This window comes from Anser anser, assembly GCF_964211835.1.
Source record: "Anser anser genome assembly, chromosome: 3".
Lineage (NCBI taxonomy): Eukaryota > Metazoa > Chordata > Aves > Anseriformes > Anatidae > Anser > Anser anser.
Genome location: NC_139722.1, coordinates 2,390,700 through 2,409,335, shown reverse-complemented (window position 1 = coordinate 2,409,335; position 18,636 = coordinate 2,390,700). Strand labels below are relative to the sequence as shown.

General features: G+C 44.0%; 1 protein-coding gene across 22 annotated transcripts in view; it reads right to left on the bottom strand.

Annotated features, from left to right (window-relative positions):
* The window catches only part of HMBOX1 (homeobox containing 1), a 119,308-nt gene that overhangs the window by 32,259 nt on the left and 68,413 nt on the right, over nucleotides 1–18,636 (bottom strand). For all 22 annotated transcript variants that reach the window (XM_083828649.1, XM_083828650.1, XM_083828651.1 and 19 more), the window contains one exon: nucleotides 12,738–12,891. In XM_083828649.1, the coding sequence (XP_083684775.1) occupies nucleotides 12,738–12,891 (154 nt within the window). The remainder of the gene's footprint in view (nucleotides 1–12,737; nucleotides 12,892–18,636) is intronic.

The following is an 18,636-nucleotide window of genomic DNA, read 5'->3' as shown; positions in this document are numbered from 1 at the left end:
CTCCAAGAAGTGATGAGACCCTACAGAAATCATCCCTGGCACTTCAGCAAGAGCCTATCCACTTTTAGGGCATGTTTTGCTGCTTGGTAAGCCCAGCTTCCCAGGGGGATACACCATAACCAAAACTGTGGCTATTAGAAATATGACTTGCAGGACAACAGAGGATTCCAGGGGTTTACCCGGCAACACAAATAAATACAAAAACGTATGAACTGAATTTTACATTACTCAACCCAAAACTTCATTCTGTTCTCTTTCAGAAAATACTGAAGAGTCAGAATCTTGAGTTTTCTGCTCATCTGAAGTAAGGTATTTCTAAAAGTATAGTCTATCCTTGCCTCAAAACTGTGCTTTAGTGGTAAGTTCAGCACTGGATCACAAAAAAAACATATATACAGAATGCCATGTGTAAGCAGCAAGGTCCCCCAGGTTTTTGCTAGTTAAGTCTCGGCGTGCTCATGTTTTTCAGAATTTTATACTCCTCCTGGCTGTGAAGCTTTTAAGTCACACTTTGTCCTAAGCCTCCACGAGAGGAAAAATACCAACCATGACATTTGTGATAAAGCTTAGGTTGAGCTGACAACTTCCTGTGCACTGCTAAATCACTAGCCTTTTCCCCCCAAAGGTCCACAGGTTTTTATTTACAATTTCTAGTACTTGACCGGACTCAGCTTAGCTTAGCTTTGGAGGGCACGGCCAGCCATCATTGTTGCTGCATTTTCAGGAAATAAAAATTGATTAAACTAATGAAAGGACCCTACAGAATCCAAAGCCTTAGGTAAGGCCAATTCTTGCAGGATATCCAGGGCATAAAGTCAAGAAGCTGAGGATCAAAGCTTCTGATTTTGGACTCATCACATGTATTTTTCCTAATGCCTGGTACCTTCAAGACCTGGACCAGAACTATTATTGCATTAAGTGTTGCACAGACACAAAGCAGAAAAATGAATTTAATTTTCAGATATTAACAGAAGAATTTAAGAGTGGGAGAACAGCAAAGTTAAGAGATACACACACAAGAAAGCAGCTGCAGAGCCATGAAATAAATCCACAGCTCCCGACTCCTGGATCTGTACTCTATAACATGAGCTGTGATTTCTACCATGTACTTCCTCTTAAATGTCACTGCCACTGCAGCTCAGAAAAGCCAAGCTCCCTGGGGACAGCCTCATCTGCTCTTTAGGAGGTATGACTAAAACAGCACTGGTAGTAATACTCTAAAAGCAACCGAGGAGTTCTTGACGGTATTTCTCTGTCTAGAAAAATCAATTATTCTTATCATTTGGGGACTTCAGCAAAGCATTTGATACAAGGACAAATGGAAAATTATTAATAATAATGATTCGTATAATTATGAGATAGTTGCCTTAAGAACTGGACTGAAAATTGAAAATAATGGCTTGGAAGGAGGTTATCGGTGGTATTTCTCAAGTATCATCGTAGGAGTATCTTAAGAATGAAAACACTTAGTGATCTTGCCACGAAGTCTGAACAAGGTAACGCAATCTGCTGATGACAAAGTCAGAAGCCATGTCAATACAGAGAACTGGAGCATCATAAAAAGAAACAGACAAACCTGAGGGCAAGAACTAGAGAGAAATTTAAGAGTCCAGTATGTAAGGGTACAGTTTGGGAACAACAGCAGCTTCTTATGTACACAAAAGTATCACCAGCTGGAATAGAAAGATCGTTTCCTGTTAAGTGACTGTAGTATGACTGAAAGACACAGTGCAGCAAAACCACCAAAAAAGCAAAACCTGGATATTTCTATCAGCATGCTGGCTATTTCCAGTACAGAAAGAAAACCATCACACGACCTCACCTGGACGATGCACAGTCCTAGTCACACATTCAAGAAAGGTGAATTTAAAACTCATCAGACCACAGAGCAATCAGGATAGCAGAGGAATGGAATTCTCTGTCTTGCAAGAGATACAGCTTGTTTTACCTGAGCAAACCTCAAGGCTGAGATGAGGTTATGGTTTACCATAAATACATCAAGGATGAAGAGGGTCAACACTGGAGACAAGAGCTGGAGGTCAGGATCTATTCTAGTTAAATGATAATATTGATCCAAGAAGGATGGGTACATGCTGGTTACAGACAATCTCAGGAACGTAGATTTTTAACTGCTGAAAGAATAAAAGCCTGCTGGGTAGGAGTCTCCCAGTAGGCTTTTGTACCCTTGGCAATATCTGCTTGTAAGATAGAGAATTTAATCAGTTTCTGAAAAGGATATAATAAAGGTTGACTGAAACGAGAAGCTGGACATGAAACAGGAAGTCCCAGCCCAATGCTCCTGTGATTAAGAGAATATCAAGGAGCATTTAGAAACCGAAAGAGCGCCAGCCTATGTACATAATCACCAACAAATCAGATGACCTTTTCTATATGTTTTGTTCTTATGTACCCTATTTTCTTCTTCTTCTTCTTTTTATTTTTTTGTTTATAAGGAAATCGTATTAAAAAAGCTCTTTGGAACAGCTCCACATTTTCTATTTTGTTGACAAAGTTCCTCACAAACAGTGCAGTATTCAAAACAGATTAAAAGTTATGCATGCTCTGAAGGAAACTCAAGCAAAAAAAAAGGTCAATTGTGCAATCCCGGACTAGAAAAAGAAAAGGATAAAAAAGAATCTAGGATGTGGTAGTGACTTTTGTGGTTAAAGCCCATATGGTTCCCTGATAACACATTCTTTTTAGTCTGTTTAAAGTGCTCCACAGTCTGACCAAGAGCCCATAAATACATGATGCAACATACTTAAGAGTTTTACTTAGGAATTTTGCTCCCTCACTTCTCCTTGTAATTACTCTGTTTATTACTTGTATAAAGACCTCACATCTGTTACTAGATGGCACAGAATTTCCTTTCACTGAGGTAGGTTTGGACTCTGTTCAGAGAGTAGCTGCAGCGAGAGTCAGCACAAAGAGTTTGCATCCTTCTAGAAACCAGAAATGGGCACATCCAGCAGTGAGCTGAGTTGGACGGTGCTCATGGGCACCCCATGCTGACAGCTGGCTGCATCAAAATACGAAGTGACAAGGAGCCAACCTGATCACTAATTCCATCCGAATGCTCAAGATGTTAATTTTGTAATTCATTTAAGTGGGCTTACTCCATGGATAGTATTACACGCGGGTCAGGTAAATCTCCCTGTGAGCGATGACTGTCCCTTTTAGCTGAACTTGGACCTGCAACGACCCTCCTTGGCAGGTTTTGTCTAGTTCATTCTCAGGAGGTTAAGTAAGCTGAAAAAGAGCCAAAAAGAATGATCACAGCTTTACGATCACTTGTGCTCGTTACTGCCCAGGGAGCCATTTGCTGTTGCACTATCTGCTAAACTTCCCAGAAGTCAAAAAAGTTTTTGCTGTCAAAAACTGAGTACACTCCCCAGCATTGTCTCAAGATCTCTCAGTACAGACATGGAAATAGTAGAGTAAAACTGTTACATCCTCGTACCAGAGCACATCCAAAGATACAGGTAAGAAAATAATGGTGTAGCTAATTAATACGAGCTTTTTGTTACTATTCGATCCTGCGTACTTTAAGCAGGATAATCATAGGAAGAAGAATTCCAAGAAGTCTAGTGCTGGCATAGAAGAAAGCTCACAGAGAGAAATCCACAGCGCAGGACTTTAGTTTTACACTGCACATAGAGCAAGCAGCATCTAGAGGTCCCAGCATGACTGTAGAGAGCCCACTGTAGTACGTTCTGTATATGAACAAAATACAGTCCTTGGCTCAAAGAAGTTGTGACCTAAAAAGATTGTAATTAAAAGTGGCATTACTTAATGTTCTGGAAAGTAAAAGATTTATTTTAGATACAAATAAAGCAGATCATTGCCATAAATTTCAGAAATATCTAAACACACCCACAATTGAACTTCATTAGCTCTCTTTGCAAAAAGCAGAGTAATGCACACAGTACAGAACAAACTACTCATGTACACCAACTGGTTCTAAATTAGTTATAACCATTAAGGAAAATACTCACAAATCATTGCGGACTACTCAAAGAAAACATACTTACAATCAATATACAAAAATGATCAGCAAAAATCAGCTGTTAGGCTGAAGGTCAGAGAACAACAGGAATCAGATTCTGCTGTCTGTATAAGTTGGAATATTCCCTCTGGAAATACAGTAATCAGTACTGCTCCAGTCCTTTCTCCCCTGCCCTGCACCACTAAAAATTAAAATGCAGAACCACAGAATTCTGTAATGGTTGAGGGTGGAAGGGACCTCTGGAGGTCGCCTGGTCCAACCTGGCTGCTCAGGCAGGGTTGCCTAGAGCAAGTTGCTCAGAAGAAACAGAAAAGGTCCAGAGAAGAGTAATAACATTTGTTATTAGAGGCAAGGAAAGACTTTCCATATGAGAAGAGGTAAGAGAAGGAATGTTTAGTGCAGACTGAAGATAAATAAGCAGTACATTAATAGTAGTATAGAAAATGAATGATCATGGGAAGGCAAATGCCATGTAATGCAACGTTCAGATTCCTTCTTCTACTCAGGCAAAAGGGACCTCCAAGTTTTTAAACATATTTTAGCATATCAAATGGAACTAGGTACTAATTAGTTCTCATGAAGTACCCTGAAGACCTTCACAGCATTTAGAAGGAATTACATATTTATGTGAATAATAAGAATACCCACAGCTGCAATAGCAGGGTTTTAAGAAAATTAGAGTAAGAGAGAAGAGGTTTTGTCCGCAAATGTACGATTGCTAGACATGTGTGAGCTAGCTCCTGACCACGGAGGAAAGGTAGAAAGAACCTTGGTCTATTCTCCCATGTGCCTGGTGACAGGAAGAGGGGGAATGGGCTAAAGTTGCGCCAGGGGAGGTTTAGGTTGGATGTTAGGAAGAACTTCTTTACTGAAAGGGTTGTTAGGCATTGGAATGGGCTGCCCAGGGAGGTGGTTGAGTCGCCATCCCTGGAGATCTTTAAAAGACGTTTAGATGTAGCCCTTAGTGATATGGTTTAGTGGAGGATTTGTTAGTGTTAGGTCAGAGGTTGGACTAGATGATCTTGGAGGTCTCTTCCAACCTAGACGATTCTGTGATTCTGTGATTCTGTGAATGACAAACACCATCATCATCATCACTGCGTTACTGCCAAGCCTCCAAGCAGCAGTCAGGTGCCAGAACCCCGCGGTGCTCGGTGCAGTACAGGCAGACGTTGCAAAATCAGCCTTTGTGCCAAAGGATGGAGCTGGAAAAGGTGCACAAGGACATGGATGCTCTTTAACGAGGCTGACCTGGGTGGTTATTACGCAGCCTATCATTCAGGGTGGTCTATCGGACGTGCCATGACACATTTGTGTTCTCCCAGCAGGAACTCAGGATGAATTGAGGTTGCCTGCACACCACCCCACATGCAATGCCCCGACACAGCTCTACAGGCTGGGGATGCTCATGTGAAATCAAAGTGATTCTATGAGAAGACAATGACATAGCTTAGGGTGAGATCCTGCTCCTGACCTTCATGAGCAGGAGACAGAACTCTGAATATCTCAACTGGCCCTGCAGAAATGCAGAGTATCTGGGCTAGAGAAGAATTCCCTCTCTTGAAATATGGGCTTATTGCATCAGACAGTGCTGTTACAGGTCAGACTGACAAGGCTCGCTTTGCAAATGTTGCTTTCAGTTATTTTGACCTTGGCAAAAAAAAAAAAATTACCCGGAGTCTGCTGCAAGGAGTTGCCCCTCCCACAGATCTCTTTTATTATTATTAAAAAAAGGAGATGGAGAGAACAAAGATACAAAAAGCACCTGAGCTCCCTGAAGAAGAAAAATAACTCATTAGGTGCTGGATCCTTCAAGAGACCAGCGGCTGGTGAGCACTTTGGACAGACATCCTAGTATTACATTTTACTGCGTGCTTTCTGCCAAACAACTGGGATTTGCTTACAGCTGATTAGAATAGGAAGCTTGCATATTATGCATGTCTAAGAGGGAACGTGGCTTGATCTAATGCAAAATAAGAACAATGCGGTGCAGTAAGCATAAAATGGCTGCTCTTGCATTTTATGAAGACATACAGCAATGACCCCGAGTCGAACCACTTGAACTTTCAGATAATAACATGATCTTGCTTGTGCCTAAGTTGTAAAGCGAACTTTGCTGAATGCCTCTGCAGAAGTGTCTGTACTCACAGATCTCAAAGCCCTTCAGGAGCATGAACAGAAAATAAAGATCCTAAAAAAAATTCCCTTCCCAGGTCTCAAAGGACTTAATGAAGTTAAACCTCCCACTGCGACTTGCTGACTAACAAACACCTTATAATAGAATAGAAGGAGCTGGAAAGTAATGCAAAGAAGTCACTCGACGTTTCCCTCTCCGCTGAGATCAAGTGTATCAGAAGAATCCTGACAGGTTTTTAGCTAATATGCTCCTCAGAAAGACTCCATAATTTCTGTGGATAACCTTAGTGCTCAACCATCCTTAAAGACAGAAAGTTTTTCTTAATGCCGAACACAAATCTTCCTTGGTAGCCTGAAGGTTATAGGCTTTTAGCTTCTTGCTCGTACCTTTGTTTGCTCTGGTGCAGTCTCCCAAACAGGTACCAGATATTTTACAGTCGAGAACGGAGTCAGAGAAAGGTTCAATGACATCCGAGGGGCAGCGGCACAACTCTCAGCGCTCGCTCCAACAAACCCGAGGAAAACGAGCAGAATTTCCGAGCCAACTGGTGGACATCGTTACATTGATGAGAAACTGATGGTCTGGTTTTAACAATATACGAGCCTAATGGAAGAGACCGAAAGACATTACTTCCTGCTCTGTTGTCAGCCTGAAGAGGGAGAAACACAATGAATCCAAAACTTAAATCTCCTCCAAAGCCTTGCACAGGAAACTTAGATCCCCTATGGGGCCGGTATTAAGGTTCTGCTAGAAGACATAACTAAGAGTAATGGGATGAAATTAACTAAGAAAATTTCCTAACTGAATTTCAGGAGCTAATAGAGCTCTCATTTTCCCCGGGGAAGCTGTGGAAGCCCCAGCGCTGGGGAGAGCAGCAGTAATAGCGCTTTCACAATCGGAAGAATTTCTAATAAGGCATGTCAGCCCTGATAGCGCTCGGGGCCAGAACCATGCACAGGGCTCCGCTGGCCCAGCCCAGCGCCACCGGGCTGGGACCACAGCAGAAGTCGCTTCTTCAGGAGGACAGGCAAGGCTAAATGTCCTGCAAGTGACCGTGCAGCTGATGGAGAAACAGCAGGGGCTTGGTTTGGGCACGAAGATGACTTTCGCAGCCAGCTTGGGCCTGATGCAAAGAGGGAGCAAGACTCCAACGTGGTTGAATCAGACAACAAGTTTGGCAGCGACACCAGGGTAACCACAGAATTGTAGGGGTTGGATGGGACCTCGAGAGATCATCGGGTCCAACCCCCCTGCCAAAGCAGGTTCCCTAGAGCAGGCTGCCCAGGCAGGCGTCCAGACGGGCCTTGAATATCTGCAGAGAAGGAGACCCCACAGCCTCCCTGGGCAGCCTGTCCCAGTGTTCCATCACCCTCACCAGGAAGAAGTTCTTTTGCGTGTTGGTGCAGAACTGCCTGGGCTCCATTTTGTGGCCATTGCCCCTGGTCCTGTCCCCACAGAGCACTGAAAAGAGGTTGGCCAAATCCCTCTGTCTCCCACACCTCAGGTATTTATACACATTGGTGAGATCCCCTCTCAGTCTTCTCTTCTCCAGGCTGAACAGCCCCAGGTCTCTCAGCCTTTCCTTACAGGGGAGCTGCTCCAGGCCCCGTATCATCTTTGTGGCCCTCCGCTGGACTCCTTCCAGGAGATCCCTGTCTTTTTTTTGTACCAGGAATACATTCCTGCTCCTCAGAAAAAACCTAAGGACGCATCTTCAACAATGCCAGCGCAACTGCCAGGATGACCACGCTTTTAACCAACTCATCCAAGTCCAAACAAACAAAACCAGAACAAAATACAGGCAAGCAAACCAACAACAACAATAATCACAGAAAATTTGTACATGTTTCTGTTAAGCTCTCCCTTCCCTGCTCTCTCCGTCGTGCATTCCTGTCGTTTGCCCTGAGCCAGTCCTGGCATGCCCCCATTGCATGGCAAGCTGAATCAATTCACTGTAACGAAGGGAAAAAGTATTTCTTTTTTCTGAACCGAGCTGAATTGGCTGGTATTTCCATCAGGCAAGAAACATATCTGGCACAATGCAGGGTGGCAGGAGTAGGGAAACTGAGGAGGAGGAATCGAGAAGGGTGATGAGACAGGATAACACCTAAAGGATGAGATGGTGACAAACTGTTAATTCAGCTCAGCTCTATCACGAAACGATACCCTCCGTATCTTGGGAAATCTAAACCCATTTCTTTTATGAATAAAGTTGCCGTGGATCACAAAGCCAAGTGGAGCACCTGACTCCATTTTGCCACCTGTGAAATGGGGATAATAGGGATCGGTATCATTTAGTCTTATTTAACCTAAATATTTCTTTACATCTTTGCTTTGAGAGCAAAGAAAAGTGTTACAGTAAATATACAGACACGCAAATCAAAGCAACCCTCAGCCAAAAAAGTCCCTCCTCTCCAGACAAACTGAAATATTTTCAACTAATGAATTACTCATTTTGTTTAGAGCAGAATTCATAGTTATTTCAATTTAATATTTGGATAAAACATATACTTAAACAACACTCAAGCCCTCCCCCCATCAGTCTGCACTGGCATTCAGCATGGGTGCCTTAAAACGGGTATAGCCATTGATTCTGCTGCCAATCTTAGACGGTTTTTTAGCAACAATTTGCCTGAAAAAGAAGATAAACCTCAACTGCAACATACAATTATAGGAGAAGCACAAATAACTTAAAGAAGGAGAAAAAAAAAAAAAGATAGACAAGACGACACAGCTTCATTAAAAAAGAAAAAAACCCTAAGGGGATTTTCAATTTCATAGTTCTAACGAGAGGGGTTGAAAAGAGGTAAAGCAGAGGGAAAAAAAAAATCTTTGGGACAAGATGTGACAAAGGAGAACACGAAATTGAACCAGCAACAGACTTTCAAGTTTAACCTCCGGTTTCAATGGAAAGGACTGTTGTAGTCGTAGCTCTATTCCCCAAGGAGGGTGAGCCACACAACAACATCACCGCTCACAAAACTCAGCATATTTCATGAGGAGGAGGCTCAAGAAGAGAACAGGTCAAGGTTGATATCACTAGCACAGCAGCAAGAGGGAGCTTGCACTGCAGTTGTCTGAACCACACCTAGTCTGCAGTTAAATATAGAACTTTACTTTCTGGAACTATTGCTCCTCTTAACCTTCAGAGCATAAATATTCGGAGCGATATTAAAAAAAAAAATAGAAAGGAGAGAAAGGGAGAAAGAGACCTTCTGAATCTATTGTCCGAAATCTAAGCCTAGCGACTAATAAACCATCCTGGGAGAATTTCCAAAAAAGCAGTAAAGATTGCAGAATTGAATTACAGGAACCGCAAACAGCGTTCTGGAAATCCAGTATAAACCAATTAGTTTCTTTAATACACATAGCCTACATACAGACACTTATGCACATCAGACATTTAAATACATGCGGTGGCCCTAACTATAATCTTAATTACATCAGGTTGGCACCGACGTAATAATTAATTGCGTTGGAATTAGCGCTGATTTGCATCTTTAAAAACAGAGGAACTAGCCTTCAACCCTCACCCTTCTCAAGCAGTTCATGGACCAAATCCTGAGCGGTGCTGTGCGTTTTCAGTTGGAGAGCCTGCTGGAAGTGAATCTCTCTAATTTTTGCAATCACATTCAGATTCTTCCCTTGAAGTGCTCTCAGCTGCTTTGACACGCTGACTTCTACCAACTGCATTTCATACCAACTGATTCCAAGTCAAAAGCGCATCCCACAATTAACTCACATAGCAGCCCGAGACTTTGATCCTCATCCAAAATCTGCTTATACAGCTTCACAGCCACTTTTCAGAAGTTTACGGCAAAAAGTAGTTCTGCATCACCTACACAGGAGTTTCCATTGATGTCCAGACTCAGCCCCCCTTCCTTTAGGCACCTAGCTGAATCACCAAAGTTAGGTGTCATTGCAGAAGGCTTCTTTCTCGTAGCTAGAAGGGCTCACGTACCCCTCCTGAGCTGCAGCAGAGTGTTGGAATTAACTTCTAGATCCCTGCTTCTCGTTGCTGAATAGCCAGACAAGCACTTTGCTGAGATACCCCAAAAAGCAGCTCAGAATTAGGTGCCTAAATCCCTGCATGCACCCAAAGCGCATCGGGGTGCTGCAGGACAGAAACACAACACCATGAAACACATTTAATTAAGGACTGTATCCCATCAAACCAAGTAAGATGCCTCCACTCCCAGTCAAAACCTAATCCTTTAGAGGAGAACGCAAATTACCAGCTGGCACCAGACCACACGCAATGCCCAACACTGTTTTGGGGGGCCAGATGTTGCTTCCTGACCCGATGGCACCAAGCGAACCTGAGCCGCTCGAGACATCTGCGGGTCTGGTTACCTCCAGCCTGGCCGGGGCTCCGAGGCGTGTTACTGGAGGACTCTGGTGACTTGTAACAGAAATTAGCTAGCTTCTCCCCGGGGCTCCCACGAGAGCGTTTTCCTCCCACTGTTTCAAAACTTGTCACATAAAAGAGCTCATCCTTACGGCTCCGCTAGGCCTATTAAAGTCGCACAGTTAAGCAACCATATTCCCGACTTGCTTTATGGTGTAGTTTTATTGCCATACAAAGCTTTTACCACGGCTCGAGTTTACTGTATTCTTGCCTCTAGTAAAACTCTCGGCCACGCTTTCCAGAACCTACACACGAGGTTGTGAAACGCTGTGCCTGCGGTGACCTCTCAAGGGCTTGGCGAATGATGATTAAAGCCAGGATTAAGGCAACGTGGCAGAAGTCTCCACGTAACCACAGAATAAGAGACCTCCGGCAGTCAATACCTTACAGAGCACGAGACAAGATGCAGTGAACAAAACCAAGAGTGGCTAAAAGGAGAAAGAGAGCAACGAAAAATTAGATCGGGTGATTACGCATCTGCATACAGTGCTTGATGATTTCCAACATCAACACCGACTTTGCTTCTTTTAATACACAAACCTTTCTAACAGACACGTACCAAACCAGTACAGGTTGTCTGACTTCGAGTGTCAGAGCAGAGACTGGCTTTAGGAGAGATCTGGAGGAGGAAAGAGCAGTGCTTGCTTGCTTGCTTAGCTTTCTCTTTCTGCTCTGTGTTTCCACAGCACCTAGCACAAAGAGTCTAAGGCACTATCACGATGCAAACAGCAAATCACAGTAGTAATTGCAGCTTAGGGCAGGCAGAAACCAAGGAGAAAAACACCCGTGCCCAAGAGGGCTTTAATTCTGCTTCAGAGCAACCCAGTACTTCACACACACAGGGTTAACAAGAAGATGGCACTGTCCAAAAGGTACACGGAGCAGTAACGTTTTTGTCATCCTGCCTCTTGCAATCAGGGCAGTCATACAAGCAGTTCGAAGTACTAGCCATTGCACATCATCCCGCCCATGCAGAGGGGGACGCCACACAAATGCAGACCCCTGTACTACCAGGGCACTGCATTAGCTGGCTCTAATAAGGCAGAATGAATTTTAAACATTTACATTATTTCCTCTGGGGAAACGTTCAGCCAAAGCTGAAAACACGGTGCAGTGCCAGGGCAGAATATGGAACAAACACTTTCTTACTGGCCTCAGCCCTGCAAAGCCCCTGTGATGGCCTGTAGGCTCACAGAAGTATGTTCATGTTGCGTGTCAAAAGGCTCCCGAGGGAGCTCAGTATTTTGGTAGGTCCAAAGGAGACGCCCCCTGCTCCTCACCAGCTCAAAAGACCCTCGTGCAAGCAAGAAGGAGCAGCAGTACGGAAACGGCAGAAGCACACCCTCAAAATCTGCTGGCCAAGGACTCAATGGAGTTGCAAACCAGGGAGGAGTAGAGCACACACAGAGCATCATCTGGTGCTGTCAGGAAAAGGAGGTTCCTCACGCTCCTGGAGGGAAGAAAACTCCTCCCAGCCATTTAGCCTTTAACAGAAATAAGCATTCATCCCTAAACTACGTTTGAGTTCACTAGCCCTTTATTATTATGTGATATTATCCACAAAAGAGAGATTACTGTAAGCAGAGGGAAAGGAAAAGCACGTCGGCAGCCAGGAGTCCAGGCTCAGAGAGTGCTTCGTCTCTGCAGGACTGAAGAGCTGGGAGCTCTAATGATCACCTGCCACTCTGCATATGTGTTTGAAAGATCCACTTTGCTCTGTACTGTTCCCAGCTCATGTAAAAGGGTTGTAAGAGCCTTTTTGGATAGGGAATCTATTGCTTCTTAAGCAAAGTTCTGCATCCTGAACAATTACGGTGCTGCTGAAATTCCACTCTCAAATATAAAATAACTTGATACGTTAGCAGGATAAAGCAGAGATTGGGAAGGAGAAATGTAAAGAGCATGCAGAACCCCACCAAGACAGAGCCTGGAATAGACTGGATGGAAAGGTACAGCAGCTTAGCAGCTACAGAATATGAGATAGTGTCCAGAGGAGTACATCACTTTTTTTCAAGCAACAAAAAGGCTGAAATAGCTCCTCCTACTCTACCGCGTAAAATACCATGATCAACACTGTCATTGGCAAGAGCGACGCTAAAGCACATCCATGAAAATGAAGCCAGCAGGTAAAAGGATATTTGCATTGGCCTTAAAATGCCCGTGTGCAGAACCCCGAAGCGACCTACCTTTCCATAACAGCCAGGCACTCCTTTCTCCACGTGAACCGACTGCCTCGCCGTAGTCTGAAGGTCCCCGAGGTAGCTGTGACTGGGGGAGGCGTCTGTCTCCATTCTGGCTCTTCTATTGGGATAGGAGCGGGTCGCATGCTTAACGTAGCCCCTACGAACAATAAATACTGCGTTTCCTAGTGCACTAAAGATCAGGCCCATTTTCTCACTCCTGCTCACGAAAAAAAAAAGACAAGACAGATGATGAAACCATTCAAACTACACATGCAAAGCATCATCAAACAAAGACACCTTAAAGGCACACAAAGCCAGCTGGAGTCCCCGTCCCCAACCTCCAAGCCAGAGAGCAAAAAGGTGACCACGGATATCTAAGGGAGACGTAACAGCTTGTCCTCTTTGCTGACAGCCACTCTGGAAATGCTGTTCATGTCTTCATCAAGAGGAAAAGTGTCGTAAAGAAGGGGTGAGCCACGCCTCAGCTGGGATTTATTCAGGCTGTGCTTTTTTTGGCCCCAAAATGGGAAATAGCAGGTTTCTATTTAATTGTACAACCATCTCAGGAAGCAAAGGGTAAATTCATACCAAAGGTATTTCAACGTATCCAAAGAGCTGAGTAAATACTTAAAATAGCTCCGCCGATAGAAGCATGCTCTGTGACCTGTGCAAATAAGGGCTCCTGAGTGCCAGGCTGCCTGGAAAAGTCACTGAAAGCAGATTAACATCACACCTCTCCTCTTCTGTCCCCTTTCTATGGATATATTTCTCCTTTCAAGAAGCCTGAGCTGGAAAGCATCGAGTGAGAGACAGGACTCGACAGTGCCTTCAGGAAAGGCCCTCTGAAACTCACCCCTGATTCCTTCCACAACGGGCTCTCTGTTAATAAATCAAGATAAATCAAGACACACCGGGGGAACAAACTTTCATATATCCCGTGGTGAGGATGGGAAGCTGGTACAGGATGTGAAACAGGGTATGTATGTCCTGCAGGACTTGCGCTCACTGACTACCTGGGGGGTAGAAACAGCTGCTCCTCTAAGCAAAAATAAATATTAAAAAGTCATATAAACAGCTAAATCATCGCCCGTAACAAAAAGGCACATGTGGAATTCAGGCGTTGAAGCAGACTGGTGGGTAGTTTTTCCAAGAGGATGGGAAGGGTGCAGCACCGTGTGTGTAAAAGCAGGGCTGAGACAGGAGAGCCCCCTGGGACCCCAGCCTCGATCAGAATGGTTAGGATTTAACCGTAAAACCATACCGGGTTAGTAAAACACCACAGCTCGTTTAATTTATAGCAGGGTAAAAGGGGTTAAGGGAATTTAGAGCTTATCCAATAAACGAATTCCTACGGTTAAAAAGCAAGGAATTAGCTATTTCTGCATTTGGCTGCGTTCCTTTCCAGAAATGCACAGTGAATGTTTTCCCTTCTGCCAGGGGCTCGCATCTGCGTTAGGTAGCGGAGTCCAGAAACATTTCAAAACTTTCCCCAGGAGCAGGCTGTAGGAAGCGAATCCCACAACCCCTGCCTTGCCTTCACGAGGGACAGTGACTCTGAATTCCCAGCTACGCAGCCCGCACAGATCACTTGGTTTCACTGACACGTTAAATACTTCCCACATTGCCAATTTATTGGGAATTTATTAAATTTATTAAATGGGGCCATTTCAAAGGAAAGTTTCTTATCTATTCTTTCTAGTAGTTGCACAGTTTGGAGGGCTGGGTCAGCATCTGGCTGCTAGGCTTTAAATACGCACCCAGAATTTAAAAAATATTATTTATGTATTTAAGAGTCTAGGAGAATGGGAAAAGGAAATAGTTTTCCCTTCACTGTCTTAGCAATGGACTGTCCCCACCTAAGAATTTTATTTTTATGCTCTCAAGAAAAAGGGAGAATATGGAAATATCAGGGATGCTTAACATAAAGATAAGAGTGATTATATTAAATGTCTGAGATATTGCAGACAAAGGTTGTAAAAATACCTGCATTTAAAGCACAAATTTACTCCTGCGGCTATGGTTCACTTACCGAAGATTTTTTATTTTTATTTTGCTTTCGTAGCCTTCCCAGATCCATTTCCCTATTTCTCTTTTCCAAGGGGTACCATCAACAGCAGCAGCAGCAAAGAGAGAAGTATGCTGCGAATTACAGGTACACACCACTGGCTTCGCACACACACGACAGAAGCATCTGAATGCACGCAGAGGCACGAGATGTGCTCGGATCTGTCTGGGAGTGGCGAAAGTGGTCGACACGTGCTCTGCTGCCACATTTGCTAAGGCAGCTCTGGAGTTTTTCTTCATTTCCCTCAACTAAGCAACCACTCTGGGCTCCCATTTCCTCTGCTCTTCCAAAGCTTCATTGCAATCCTCGCCCCGCCCAGCTTCTTTACAACTTAATAAGTTACATCCTCGCTGCCAGTGCAGATTATTTTTGTTGTTTTTTGCATAAACCCCTCAAACGGCTTTTAAGAAGTGAAACTTTTCTCCTCCGCAGAGCAAGCAGAGCAAATGCAGTATGGAATTTGTCTCAGTGTATGCATCGAAAAGCACGAATCTGTACGGGGTGTAGAGGTGAACCGTTTGGGAAGAACGCATTTCGTAGAGAAAAAGGCACGGTGCCCTCTCCTACTACCTGCCAATGCTGAGTACTTTTTGTAACAGCACAGCGCTAGCTCTGTAATGAAAATCCTCGTGGCAAAGGCCTTCCTTCTCTCGACACATCCCAGACACCATCCTGCTCTCCAAAGCATCCCGTACAATTGCTGATCCACGCCCCAGAGAGGCCCCGCAATTCGGGGGTGATGCGCAGAAAGGCTGGAGCCAGCCTCGAGCCTTCTCCACGAAGCCATTCGGGAGCGAGCCCTTGCAGCAAGCACCTACCGTACATCACCCCGGTAAGAACAGATGTCCCACGTTATTTTTAGCCAGACTGACCTGCGACCGCATGCTAAACACCTTCCAGTCACTACTGAGCCAGGCTGGATTGGGATCAGCAGCCTGCACAGCAAAACGCTCCCTACCCAGCTCACTGCCTGGATGGAAAGGATCACAGTAGGAACAATTTTCTCTGAAGCTCTGTAAAATTGTAAATCACTAACAATACATTTCCAGTGCAAATCTCGTGGGACATCCAGCCCTGTGGTGTTTCGGGTTTTTTTTGTAAGCTTTTCTTTTATAGCTAAACAAGAGCTGCTGTGGGAATAACACACGAGATGCTACATCTTGATAATCACTACCTTTCTTTTTTTCCCTTTTGCTCAAGGAGAAAAAGCACAGGGGTTTCCTTTGGAGGTGACCACAGCTGCCTTCCTGTTAGGGAGGCCTGGCAGAAATATAACATCCAGCCTAACTGGAAGCAGGCCACATCCATCTGCAACTTCAGCCCATCATTTCTAGGTGCCAGCTCCAGTTTGCAGTGCACGGAGGCAAAAGAAACGCTGAAGTTACTCCACGACGAACTTTCCACGTTGCCCTAGACCCAGCGCCAGCCAAACCAATCAGGCTAACTACCAGCGTAAAAAGAAGTATTTATTTACTTAAAAGACAGGAGCTCGGAAAAAATCATCAGAACGCTACAGGACTCAATGCGGTCATATGCTGGCTTCTGAAATATATCCTATTTATCTACTGCCAAAACGCTCCCAGTCCTCTACGAAACACGAGAGACGTGGTGCCTGTCCAAAAAATGCCCGATCTAAATGAAAAGTATCCCCGTTAATTGGATTAAAGATCTTTCAAACACTAGTATTTAGCGTTGACTTCTTCCCCTCGAGACAAAAACGCCTTTCACCCTAACTGGCAACTCTTTCCAGAAAAAAGTACGGTCACTGGTACATTGGAATTTGCAGCATTGCTGTTAACTTTGACATTACTCCTACCAGGAAAACATTGATCAAGACATTTTTGAGCTCTGCCTACAGCAGAAAGGTTTTTTCTTTCCTGATTCATGAGACTCGGTCTCTTTTGCACCGTTCTGACCTGCTGTTGTCTGAACAACTGCCACCGAAGATACGAGAAATACAGGAACTATCCATGCAAACAAGCAACCAAAAGCAAGAAAACAACAAAGAGCATGTTCTGGAGGCCAAAGCAAGCTGGAAAATAATGGGATTGGTGGAACTGCCGAGTCCTTTCTGCAGAGGAGCAGCATCTAGCAACGTCTCAATAGCAGCAGTGCCTCAAAACCGTGACACGAAGTCCTTCAGTTAGCAGATGCAGGGCTACTGGTGGATGATTTGAAAGCGTTATGCGCCACCATCGTGTATTTGAAAAGAGAAAATGAAAATCTCTTTTGATGCATTTAGAAGTTATTTTTTGTCCCATGTATTATTAGAAATTCCTGGCTCGGTGCAGTAAAAGCCAGCCCCTGCTGTGAGGACCTTACAGGCAAGTCACGCACAAGAAAGTCTCATCTTTACCTAGCAGAGGGGAGAGTGCGGTGCAAACGGGAAATCGTTTGCTAAAAGTTGTACAGAAAACTAGCAGAGCCAAGGAAAGGTCTGCCAAGGGATCTCCAGTCCTTTCCTCATAAAACAATTCTTCCTTCGCAGTTCACAAATTGATTTTATCTGGTGTCGTGGTCCTGCAAAATTGTCTCAATCGTAAGTTTTCTTTTACTTGCTACACAAATGAATTGTCAGAAAATGGACTTGGTCTGAAGGCCCCCAGAGTCCAAAATAAGGATTAAACAAATGAGGAAACAAATGAGGGAACTAAAAGTTCCCAGAGACCTGACTTTGCCCTTGGGTAACTCACACATGACATGCTCCTGAGCGATAGATTCCAGTTCTGCTGCACAAAGGAGAAGGACTGAGATTTTACTCCCAGAAGCTGGAATCAGGAAAGATGGGACATGAGACCAGAAAACCAAATGTCTTGGTACTTACTTCTGAGTAAGTCAGCAACTAGAAAAAAGTCATGCCGCTCACTTAATGACTTAAGTTTTTATCAGAGGAGGGCAGTCTTTTGCAGAGGGTGACTAGCACTGCAACAACTATTTCCCTTCTTTGTGACTCCAATGACTTTCTCATTTTCTGATTCTAAAGAAGGCAACCAGAAGAAAGAATAGCCAGTCTAGTCCAGGAATTATAGGATACTGCAACTATCATCCAAAATTTAGGCTCCAAATTCGTTCCGTAACAGTAATTTGAATCTAGGACTCTTTGGACAAGGTTGGTATCTTCCACAGCACACTGCATACACTTGCACATCTGCATGCTAATTGCACGCTCTTGGCTGGCCAGTCTGACCTGCAATATAGTAGATGGCGATAATTTAAGGAAGTGGATTAACCCAAAATAAATAAATAAATACAATCACATTTTCCTCAACTAGATTTCGCCAACAGCTACAGGAAAACTAAGCCTCCCCACCCTTACCTCAGCCTCTAAAAATAAACCAAGCGCTATTTGGTTCTGAAGAGAATTTAAATGCATCCAAATAATCCCTTGGCATAGGCAGAGGAGCCATTCTGCCTTTTACACTTCTTGAAAATGCTGTCTAATACCTCTGCCTTGAAAAAAAGGTTAAACTCAAATAACCACTCTTCAAGAAATTTTCCCATGTGTGCACAAAGAAAAGTGAACCAAGACCTCAGCGACACAGTGCGTTAGACGAGTAGAGGTTAATGTCGATTCGTCTCAATTGAAGCTGTAAACTTCAGCGTTGCTAGTTTTCCTTCCTCAGACACTTCTCAAGATTGAAAGGACAAACAAGACGTGAGCTTGTGGATAAAGGGAGAGAAAGAAGGCTAGGAGGGAGAAGTAAAGACTTCAGTACTGAGTTTGTGCTAAGGATTCTCTTTTCCCAACGCAGAATACCAGAACACTACTCCTTAAACAGCTCCAAACAACACTGGAAAGAAAAGATGCAAAGTTGTAGAAAAATCCATGCAGTTTTC